This window comes from Chiloscyllium punctatum, chromosome 3 (assembly GCF_047496795.1).
Source record: "Chiloscyllium punctatum isolate Juve2018m chromosome 3, sChiPun1.3, whole genome shotgun sequence".
NCBI classification, from domain to species: domain Eukaryota; kingdom Metazoa; phylum Chordata; class Chondrichthyes; order Orectolobiformes; family Hemiscylliidae; genus Chiloscyllium; species Chiloscyllium punctatum.
In genome coordinates this window covers 37193738-37205107 of record NC_092741.1, presented here as the reverse complement: position 1 = coordinate 37205107, position 11370 = coordinate 37193738, and the positions used below count along the sequence as shown (strand labels likewise).

Sequence of the window (11370 nt, the reverse complement as noted above, 5' to 3'; positions counted from 1 at the left end):
TAGTGCGGGTGCAGTTAGCAATTCTCATAGTCCAAAGTGGATCAGACCTTTTATCTTCTCATCTTATCTTAATTGCACCAATGCCGTCAGTCGGGTGAGACTGCCCACAGGGAAGATGATGAGACAGAGAGTGATTGTGCTCAGGTGAGGATTTCCTTTGAACGTTGTGCCCAGGAAGGGTGGGGCACTGTTCTGGGAAAGAGGTGAACTCTATTGGCAGCCTTTTGAATGGGCATCATGACCAGCTTCCCTACCGCCCCCTTGTGTTCACTGATACAAGTTGCTGCTGACCCTCCATTGCTTTGATTTTAAAATGCACATCAGCGTTTTTAAATACGCACCCCCCCCCTGCAGATTTGGCTTCATCCCAACACTCCCCCACCCACCACAGCACCCACCCTCTTGCCCCCAGGCCTCACCAGCTCTGTAATGTCCTTCATTCCTAAAATCTTCTGAGTTTCCTGCAATCCTCAAATTCTGGGTCTTTGTACATCACCCAATTTAATTGTTTCATTGCTGGTCGTCATGCACTTGGTTATTGAAGCGCCAAACTCTGAAATTGTCTCTGTAAACCTCCAAATACCTTTACCTTTCTTTCATACATTAGAATGGTCCATATGGAGCTTATTTGAGCAACATTTTGCCACCCAACTGAACCATACCTGGCTCCTGAATCCCAGTGTCAAATGTTACTCCTACATTTGGCTCTTTGTCAGAGTCCAACCGGGGTCTAAAATCTCATCATTAAAGGGTCAGCTATTCAAGACTGAGATGGGGAGAAATTTCTTCCCACAAACCCCTGTGAGCGTTGGAATTCTCTGAAGCAGAGGATCTTGTCTCTCAGCATATGGATTTGACACTCTGTTCTCTGTTCTGTCCACGTCAACGGTGCTGAGGTGGGAATGGTTGAGAGCATCAAGTTTCTAGCATAACTGACAACCTGTCCTGGACCTTACACATAGATGCGACGGTCAAGAAGGCACAATATTATCTCTTCTCCCTCAGGCAGCACAGGAAATTCAGCACATCCATAAGGACTCTCACCAACCAAGCATTCTATCTGAGTGTGTTATAGCCTGGTGTGGCAACTGCTCTGCCCCAACACCATAAGAAGCTACAGAAGGCACGGTGGCACAGTGGTTAGCACTGCTGCCTCACAGCGCCAGAGACCTGGATTCAATTCCTGCCTCAGGCGACTGACTGTGTGGAGTTTGCACATTCTCCCCGTGTCTGCATGGATTTATTCCGGCTGCTCCGGTTTCCTCCCACAGTCCAAAGATGTGCAGGTCAGGTGAATTGGCCATGCTAAATTGCCCATAGTGTTAGGTAAGGGGTAGATGTAGGGGTATGGGTGGGTTGCGCTTCGACGGGGCGGTGTGGACTTGTTGGGCCGAAGGGCCTGTTTCCACACTGTAAGTAATCTAATCTAATCTAAGGTTATGAGCACAGCCCAGACCATCACAAAAGCCAACCTCCCATCCACGGACTCCAGCTAAACTTCTCCTTGTCACAAAAAGGCTGCCAACATCATCAAAGACCCCTCCCACCCAGGAAATGCTCTCCTACAACCTCTTCCATCAGGCAGATGATACAGGAGCTCGAACATGCAGGCCAACAGGTTCAAGAACAGCCTCTTCCCCACTGTTGTTAGACTGCTGAATGGACCTCCTTAATTTAAAATAATGTTGATCTTGCTTCATGCACCTCCTGTGCAGTGTAACGTTGTACACCTCGCTATGTCTAAACCCCCAATGATCTGGTAAGTCCTTGTTTGCTATGATCTACCTCTACTGCTCACAAAACAAAACTTTTCACTGTATTTAGGCACATGTGATTAAAATAAATCAAATCAAAGAAAAATACTCAATACTTGAGCTTGAGGTTGAAAATAACAATTCTGACTTTACCTCACTGTTCTCTCCTTCCAGTGCTCACCAAGCTGCCCTTCTTGGTTCTGAAAGGAAGGAAGGCATAAGGGGAATGTATGGTATTGGTGGAATGTAAAACAAAATGCCAGGTCACACTTTCTGATATGTGAAAATCATTGCAATAGCAACTGGACATCAAAATTACGTCATTGGTCATGTGGTGCCCTGGAGGGTCCTAAGATTGTGAGTGACAATGTCTCAATGTCTTTCTTTCTTACAAACCTTTTCATTAACTTATAAATTTGTTTAATGTTTTTTTTTTATTATTCATTTGTGGGATGTGGCTATTGCTTGCAGGCCAGCATTTCTTGCCCATCCCTAATTACCACTTTGTACTGACTGGTTTACTTGGGTCATTTCAGAGGGCAGGTAAGAGTCAACCGTATCATTGGGGTCTGCACCCATATGTTGGCTGCATCAGGTGAGGATGGCAGATTTCCCTCCCTAAAAGACATTAATGAGTCAGATGGGTTTTTACAACAATTGACAACAGTTCATGGTCACCATTTATGCTTATCTTTTATTCCAGATGTTTCATTGATTCAAATTTCACCATCTGCCACTATGGAATTCAAACCCATCTCCCCAGAGCATTGAGCTGCAGTTCTGGATTACTGGCCCAGTGGCATTACCACAAGTCCACTGCCTCCACTATATTATAGAGTCATAAAGTCATACAGCATGGATTGGTCCAACCAGTCCATGCAGACATAATCTAAAACTAAACTAGTCCCACCTGCCTGTACTTGGCCCATATCCTCCAAACATTTCTTCTTTGTGAACTTATCCAAATGTCTTTTAAACATTCTAACTGTACCTGCATCCTCCACTCCCTCCAGAAGTTCATTCCTCTGTGTAAAAATCTTGCCCCTCATGTCTTTCTTAAATCCTTCACCTCTCACCTTAAAAATATGCCTGCTAGTCTTGAAGTTATTGAAATGCCATTCACCTTATCTTTACCCCTTTTGATTTTATAAACCTTCATAAGAATGCCCCTCTACCTCCTACACTGCAGCCTCTCCTTATAACTCAAACCCTCCGTTCCTGGCAACATCCTGGTAAATCTCTTGTGAACCCTCTCCAGCTCAATAATATCCTTCCTCCAACAGGGCGGCCAGAACTGAACACAATATTCCAGAAGAGGCCTTATCAACATCCCGTACAACCTTAACATAACCTCTCAATTCCAATATTCAAAGGTCCAAGGTAAAATGAAGGGAAACATGCCAAATGCCTTCTTAACCAACCTAACGAGTGAGTAGCAGATCAAACATTTGGAGGAGTGGCCTTTTCAGTGCTATTTTCCTCCAACTTGGCTGCTTCTTACATCCCAACACCAAGAGGGCAATGTGCCTCCAAATGCATCAATCACACCACTGTTCTCGTCTCTGAGGCTACAGGGTTACTGCACCTTATACTTGATTCATTAGCATCTGGTGATAAGGTTTCAACTTTCCAAGAGTAATGAACATCTTAGCACTCCGATCTCCACATATTAAGTACATTCCATTTGCTATTGTGCCCCTTCCTGGTTATACATAAATGCTGTATTTACGGTGACAATGGGATTTATGGAGAACATTGTGTCGGACAACGTAGAGGCCTATGAAATTATGAGGGGCATAGACAGGGTGAATAGAAAGCAGCTGCTCCCCCTAGTCAAAGGGTAGATAACATGGGGTTATAGTTTGAAAGTGAAAGACAGGAGGTTTAAAGGGGATTTGAGGAAAACATTTTTCACCCAGAAGGTGAGGGGGTCTGGAACGTACTGCGATAGGAGTTGAGGCAGGACAGCTCACAAACTTTAAAAGGTACATGGGTGAGCACATGAAATGTCATAGCATTCAGGACCACAGACATCGTGTGGGAAAGTGGGCTTACTATTGGTAGTAGTGCGTGTTTGGAGTGCAGACTCAATGGGTTGTTGAACCTCTTCTGTACCTTTTTGCTCGATGATTCATAGTTTCATAGTAATAGAAGCAGGAGTAGGCCATTTGGCCCATCGAGCATCCTCCTCCAGTCATTAAGATCAGGCTGATCCATCCATCGTCTCAGCTCCTCCTACGTGTATTATCCTCATAACCCTTAATTCCCCAACCATGCAAAAACCTATCCAACTGTGTCTTGGATATATTTATGAAGCTGTCTCTTCAGCTTCTGTTCACCGAGCTGGGAATTTGTGTTGCAGACGTTTCATCCCCTGTCTAGGCGACATCCTCAGTGCTTGGGAGCCTCCTGTGAAGTGCTTCTGTGATCTTTCCTCCGGCATTTATAGTGGTTTGTACCTGCCGCTTCCGGTTTGTCAGTTCCAGCTGTCCGCTGCAGTGGCCGGTATATTGGGTCCAGGTCGATGTGCTTATTGATTGAATCTGTGGATGAGTGCCATGCCTCTAGGAATTCCCTGGCTGTTCTCTGTTTGGCTTGTCCTATAATAGTAGTGTTGTCCCAGTCGAACTCATGTTGCTTGTCATAAGTGGCATTCAACCAGGGTAGGGCTACATGGACGTAACTCAGCCACATGCACAGTACCACAGAGGTTCCCTTACTGAGGATGCAGGCGAGAACTCATTAAGAAGCGAGGCGATACCACGTAGACTCAGGTGTTTGATGAATTGGTCAGCCCGCCAGAAAGCCTGGCTGCAAGGAACATGAAGGAGTCTGGCATTAACTTGACACGGGGCTTTGCACAGATTTCGGAGCCTGTCCTTACCTGTGTAGGCAATGTGTGGCCAACTCCATTTGCACCCTTTTGAGTCAAATTATAATGCAGTGCCTGTTAGCTCAGCCACCAGCAGAAGTCGCCCAACACGTGAATGCTGCAGGGTGAGTTCAGAAATCTATTATGCAAGGCTAACTTACATCTCTGCAGGCTCCGAATGCTCGCTTACACTTTCTTGTGGAGTGAAAGCATCTCATTTAATGGTCCTCATTGAAATTGTGGTAAGGGGTTTGCTTCCTCAACACAATATGATGTGCTGCTGAGATCCTTCCATCCCTCCTCGTCCTTACTTGTCAGACCATTTTACTCACCCATCTGTGTCCTGCTGCAGTCAGTCAGGATCATTCCATTGCTTGCCACACCATCAATGTTAGCATCATCAGAAAATGTTGGCATTTTACTTTGTAATCGCATATCCAAATCACTTCCCAAAAGAAGTAGGTAGAGCTCTGAAAATCAGTCTGAAAACTGACCATCTGTTTTCTGTCCCTAGGCCAGATTGTGTTTATCCAAGTTGACACAAACACTCCTATCCCATGAGCCTCAATTTTATTAACTATTATGCCATACCTTCTTTCTTAAATCCATATGGTAAATATCTATTGCATTTCCTTAATCAAACTACTCTGTTATTCCATTAAAAATGCAAATAGATCATTTAAACCCATTTTACCAGTCCTTGAGCAAAAAGCAAAGAATGTGGATGCTGAAAATCAGAAATAAAAACAGAAATTGCTGGAAAAGCTCAACAGAGCTGGCAATATCTGTGGAGAGAAATCAGAGTTAACGTTTCCAGTCCAATGGCCCTTATCAGGACATTTTACAGTGGTCATCAGCTCTCCTTATTAAATCAGACTTCCCCAAGTGCATGTTAATGTTTCCCCTCAATAGTGGTAATAAAGCCTTGTACTCAACAGTAAACTAATTAGAAACAACAACAGAAGTTGCTTGAAAAGTTCAGCAGTTCTGGCAGCATCTTTGGAGAGAAATCAAAGTTAACGTTTCGGGTCTGTTCTGAGGAAGGGTCACCGAACCCAAAACGTTAACTCTGAATTTGTTTCAGTTACTGCCAGACCTGCTGAGTTTTTCCAGCAATTTCTGTTTTTGTTTCTAATTTACAGCATCCACAGTTCTTTCGGTTTTTATTTGGTAAACTAACTGACCTGTTGTTGTTAAGAATGCCTTTACATACGTTTAATATGATCCTCATAGGGACCAATCGCTGTAAAAATAAATTCAGACTCCCAGTGTGTGACACAACAATTGTTACAGAAACTAGATGACCTCCATATGAATTCTTGGTAGAGTGACAGCTGTAACATCTTCTGTATTAGTAAAAGTTTCTTTCACATTGATGGTTGTGTAAATCTCACATTGCCATAGAGCCAGCACAAGACTCAATGTCTCTTTCTCCACTGTGAAATATCTTTCCTCACACGTGGTCATTTTCTGTGACAGACAACAGACAGGCCATTTGATCTCCATTTCGCCACCTTGTGGTAACACAACTTGCACTTTCATGTCGTTGACATCAGCAGCCACTTTGAATGGCTTCTTGTAATCTGATGCTGCTAAAACGCATGCAGCTGTCAGCACAACTTTCACATTTCCAGAGACACTTTGGCACTCTTACATCACGCACTCAAAGGTTTTCTCTTTCTTCAATCACAACACTAAAGTTTGAGATTAAGTACTGTAGTCCCCCAGTACCTGCTGGAGATACGTTCCAAGACCTACCGCAGAAATCCGAAATGGCGGACAGGTGCGAACTCATTCATTTAAAAGGAAACTTTACCTTCCTAGCAGCCGCCTGGTGCCTGGTTCAAGAATGTTCCCTTTAATATGGTCAGGCTGCGGTAAACAGCAGGTAACTGAAACCATGGTAACTGGACCCATGGATACAGGGGGTCGCCCTGTATTATTCATTCAGGGCAACATCAGTAAAACTTCAAGTTTCAATCTAGGCATGTAAAAATCCAAAAGAGCTCCTCAACCTGCCCAAAATGATACCAGAGTTACTTTGGTAAATTCACTTCACCAGATTTATAGGCAAATTGGCTTTTTGTCGCCAATTAAACCATTCAGTCAAGCAGTGTAATTTTTTTATCAACCATGTTTGTGCTAAAATTGTTAATGTAAAGAATGCAGTTACACAGTCCTTCAATTACTTTATTCCTTAATCCTTAAAACATTGCTGATGCATTTTTCATTCTTTGTATCGATAAAGTCCATTCGTCATTATAAATGCTAATTTTCCTTGGCTCCATCAGCCACCAAACTTGCAAATATCCTTTCAGTAAGACCATTTTTGTGAGAAATCATGAGCATTCAATTCATTCAATACAGGCTTCCATTCTTGGAGTAGGATATGAGCCAATTTTGGTACCATGGTGACTTTGTGATAAACAACACAGAATCGTTGTAATCTGTCCAAAAGTCAGTCACAGAAAAAATGAATCAGAATGACAGATTCTCAATCAACCTGAAAAGTGAAGAATCTTGAAATCAACTATTCAACACCAACAGCAATGCTATAGGTATCCCCCACCACCATCACCAATAGCAATGCTATAGGTAACCCCCACCACCATCACCAACAGCAATGCTATAGGTATCCCCCACCACCATCACCAACAGCAATGCTATAGGTATCCCCCACCACCATCACCAACAGCAATGCTATAGGTATCCCCCACCACCATCACCAACAGCAATGCTATAGGTATCCCCCACCACCATCACCAACAGCAATGCTATAGGTAACCCCCACCACCATCACCAACAGCAATCCTATAGGTAACCCCCACCACCATCACCAACAGCAATGCTATAGGTAACCCCCACCACCATCACCAACAGCAATGCTATAGGTACCCTCCACCACCATCACCAACAGCAATGCTATAGGTATCCCCCACCACCATCACCAACAGCAATGCTATAGGTACCCTCCCCCACCATCACCAACAGCAATGCTATAGGTAACCTCCACCACCATCACCAACAGCAATGCTATAGGTAACCCCCACCACCATCACCAACAGCAATGCTATAGGTAACCCACACCACGATCATCAACAGCAATGCTATAGGTGACCTCCACCACCATCACCAACAGCAATGCTATAGGTATCCCCCACCACCATCACCAACAGCAATGCTATAGGTAACCTCCACCACCATCACCAACAGCAATGCTATAGGTATCCCCCACCACCATCACCAACAGCAATGCTATAGGTACCCTCCCCCACCATCACCAACAGCAATGCTATAGGTAACCTCCACCACCATCACCAACAGCAATGCTATAGGTAACCCCCACCACCATCACCAACAGCAATGCTATAGGTAACCCCCACCACCATCACCAACAGCAATGCTATAGGTAACCCACACCACGATCATCAACAGCAATGCTATAGGTGACCTCCCCCACCATCACCAACGGCAATGCTATAGGTAACCCCCACCACCTTCACCAACAGCAATGCTATAGGTAACCCCCACCACCTTCACCAACAGCAATGCTATAGGTAACCCCCACCACCTTCACCAACAGCAATGCTATAGGTAACCCCCACCACCATCACCAACAGCAATGCTATAGGTAACCCCCACCATAACTGTCCACTCTTCATGAGCACTTCAGAGACTGTTACACTTTTTTTTACTTTTATATTTTCGCACTTGCTGTTATTTCTAATCTGTGTGTTTGTTTGTTGTTTTACTAATTCTTCTTGTAATTAACAATGAACAAATTCATTCTTTCATTAACTCAATAAATCCTGGTGAAATTGGCGCCTCTCATAGCATAGTCGAAAAACAACCCTATGCTTTAACCGGAGAAACTGAAGACTACAGATGCTGGAGAGTCAGAATTGAAAAGTGTGGCGCTGGAAAAGCCCAGTAGGTCAGGCAGTATCTGAGGGAAAAGAGAGTCTACGTTTCAGGCATAAGTCCTTCATCAGGAATGTGGGGCAGGGGGGCAGGCAGAGGGGTGGGGTGTGGGAGATGGGGGCTGGCAGATAAATAGGAGGGTAGGGGTCGGGGAAGGGAGCTTGGAAAGCGATAGGTGGATGCAAGTGGGGGGTAATTTGACAGATCAGTGCTCCTCGGATGGTGCCTGACTTACTGGGCTTTTCCAGCACCACACTTTTCAATTCTGACTCTCCAGCATCTGCAATCCTCACGTTCCCAAACCAGCTCCCAAACAAGAGCAAGTATGGACAGACAGTAAGTATTTGCCTTGTCAGTGATGCTCACCTTGTGAATAAATATTAACTTCTAAAAAGTTCCCATCTCCTTCCTGTTTCCCACAGATAGTTTGGGTGCACAGAGAGTTACATTCTGGTATGACAAGAAATCGTAGTGGTTTAAAAGCCCTTTAAACAAGAATCCCTCCTTGCAACCTGTAAGCAACCTGCTGGGTTGGGGAGGGTCAGTCCGAAACACCACATAGTTGTCAAGTGGAACTGACCTGACAGGAGCAGTGTAACGGGTGAAACTAACAAACCTGTGGTAGGCAACAGTGGGGACATTTATGGAGCAGTTGCTTCAGCCTGGAATGGCTGATTTGAGTAACATCCGAAACTTGCTGCAACTCATTACACAGACAGACCTCTGAGGGTCATCACACCTTATTTACAGCCTGTGAGATCTCCTGATGCCATGGGCCCTATGTATTCATGGTTGGGGGGTGGGTGGCTCACTAGCAGCAGAGAGAGGGTCTGCAGCAGCAGCAGTGAGTGGCACATTGGAATGCTTAAAATGCAAAATGAAACACACAGTGGGATTGACATCCAACAGCAATAGGTTTGGCAGCACATTTTAATGCATTTTATTATTTTCCTATTAAACAAGCAATAGAAACCAAAATTAAAATTGCTTTATGCACACACATATCAGCAAGGCTTTGCAGAATATTCATTACGAGTCTTCTAATTATCCAAGCAAAATGCAAAAAGCACCGAATTATAATAGTGCAGCAAATGTGAAGAAGAACTAATAAGAGCTTATGAATTAATAAACAAATCTGAAAATGATCATTGTCATGTAATAGAAAATCAGAATTAGTACAATAAGCTTGTTACTACTCTGCAACAGTAAAGATTCAAAATATGTGAGTAGACTTTTCTGTCTGGGTGTGACACTCAGATACAAATACTAGATTAGTGGTGCTGGAAGAGCACAGCAGTTCAGGCAGCATCCAACGAGCAGCGAAATTTCGCTGCTCGTTGGATGCTGCCTGAACTGCTGTGCTCTTCCAGCACCACTAATCTAGTATTTGGTTTTCAGCATCTGCAGTCATTGTTTTTACCACTCAGATACAAAGACTACTCTGGATGAATTACATGAGGGTTTCCTCGACTAATCATGGAGCAGAATTTCATGGAAATCATGCGGCATCACTGATTGGTCATCCATTCAAACCAATAAGCAAAAGGTCAGACAGGCTCCTTTCTGGAGTTGGGATCTCATCTACCATATTTTCTTTACCCTGGTCACGATCTCCACAAAATTTCCACCCTAAAGTTTCTTGACTAAAACACCTTGGAGTTGCGAAAGTTACAAGGTCGTCCATTCATCAGGAATTCTAAACGCAAGAGAAGTTCATCCAAAAATTTACCAGAGCCTTCTAACTGGCTTGATGAAAGCTGCTTGGAAGGACCTGTCTCAGCAAGTGAAGCATTAACAAAACACAAGCTGACCATGGGATATGAAATAAATGAACAGAATCTCAGCTCCTCCGCCTTCTATTAGATCATTGACAACCTGTATCTGCATCTTAACTCCGTCAACCCAATGTTTTTTGACAGTTTTAAATTACCCTACCCCAATAAAAACCAAAGAACAGCAGTTTTGAGACTGACTTAGCCAGAGCTCCAGATTTCCAACATGATATGGAACGTTTGATCTTCTCAATCCTTAAATATTAAATACATTCCGTTTCTCATTCGTTCCATTGCGTACCTGCCTGGTTATATGATTTGGAGGAGCTGGTGTTGGACCGGGGTGTACAAAGTTAAAAATCACACAACAGCAGATTATAGTCCAGGGGGTTTATTTGGAAGCACTAGCTTTCGGAGTGCTACAACCTGACAACCACCTGATGAAGGAGCAGCGCTCCGAAAGCTAGTGCTTCCAAATAAACCCCCTGGACTATAAGCTGATGTTGTGCGATTTTTCACTTTGCCTGGTTATAAATCAGTTTTGCGAAACAGTGCTAAAGAAAGAGCAATCAGCAAGTTCAAGAAGGGACAAAGATCCTCTGGTAAGATTGTCGACATTTTCTGCTTGTTTTCTGATGTTCATGAGGAAGACTTCCATCTCAGTATTGATAATATTCCATGTATCGTATACAGTAAGGTGGCCACAAATGCAAAGACCTGAAACAGGAAAATACATAAATGTTTGGTTGGAAGATAATAACTTCACTAAAAGGTTTTACCCAGTACAGGTCGTGATAGCAAAGTGGTTATACTCTCCCAGGAGAAAGTGAGGACGGCAGGTGCTGGAGATCAGAGCTGAAAATGTGTTGCTGGAAAAGCGCAGCAGATCAGGCAACATCCAAGGAGCAGGAGAATTGATGTTTCGGGCATGAGCCCTTCTTCAGGAATGCCCAAAGAAGTCATTCCTGAAGAAGGGCTCATGCCCGAAACATCGATTCTCCTGCTCCTTGGATGCTGCCTGACCTGCTGCAATTTTCCAGCAACACATTTT

The 11370-nt window shown here is 43.9% G+C and overlaps 1 protein-coding gene across 1 annotated transcript in view; it reads right to left on the bottom strand.

Annotated features, from left to right (window-relative positions):
* Positions 1-10781: 10781 nt before the first annotated feature.
* LOC140454578 (myelin and lymphocyte protein-like) overlaps positions 10782-11370 on the bottom strand; it is a 26619-nt gene continuing 26030 nt past the window's right edge. Inside the window, exon 4 of the mRNA XM_072549433.1 lies at positions 10782-11036. Coding sequence (XP_072405534.1) covers positions 10959-11036 — 78 coding nt within the window. The 3' untranslated portion in view covers positions 10782-10958. The remainder of the gene's footprint in view (positions 11037-11370) is intronic.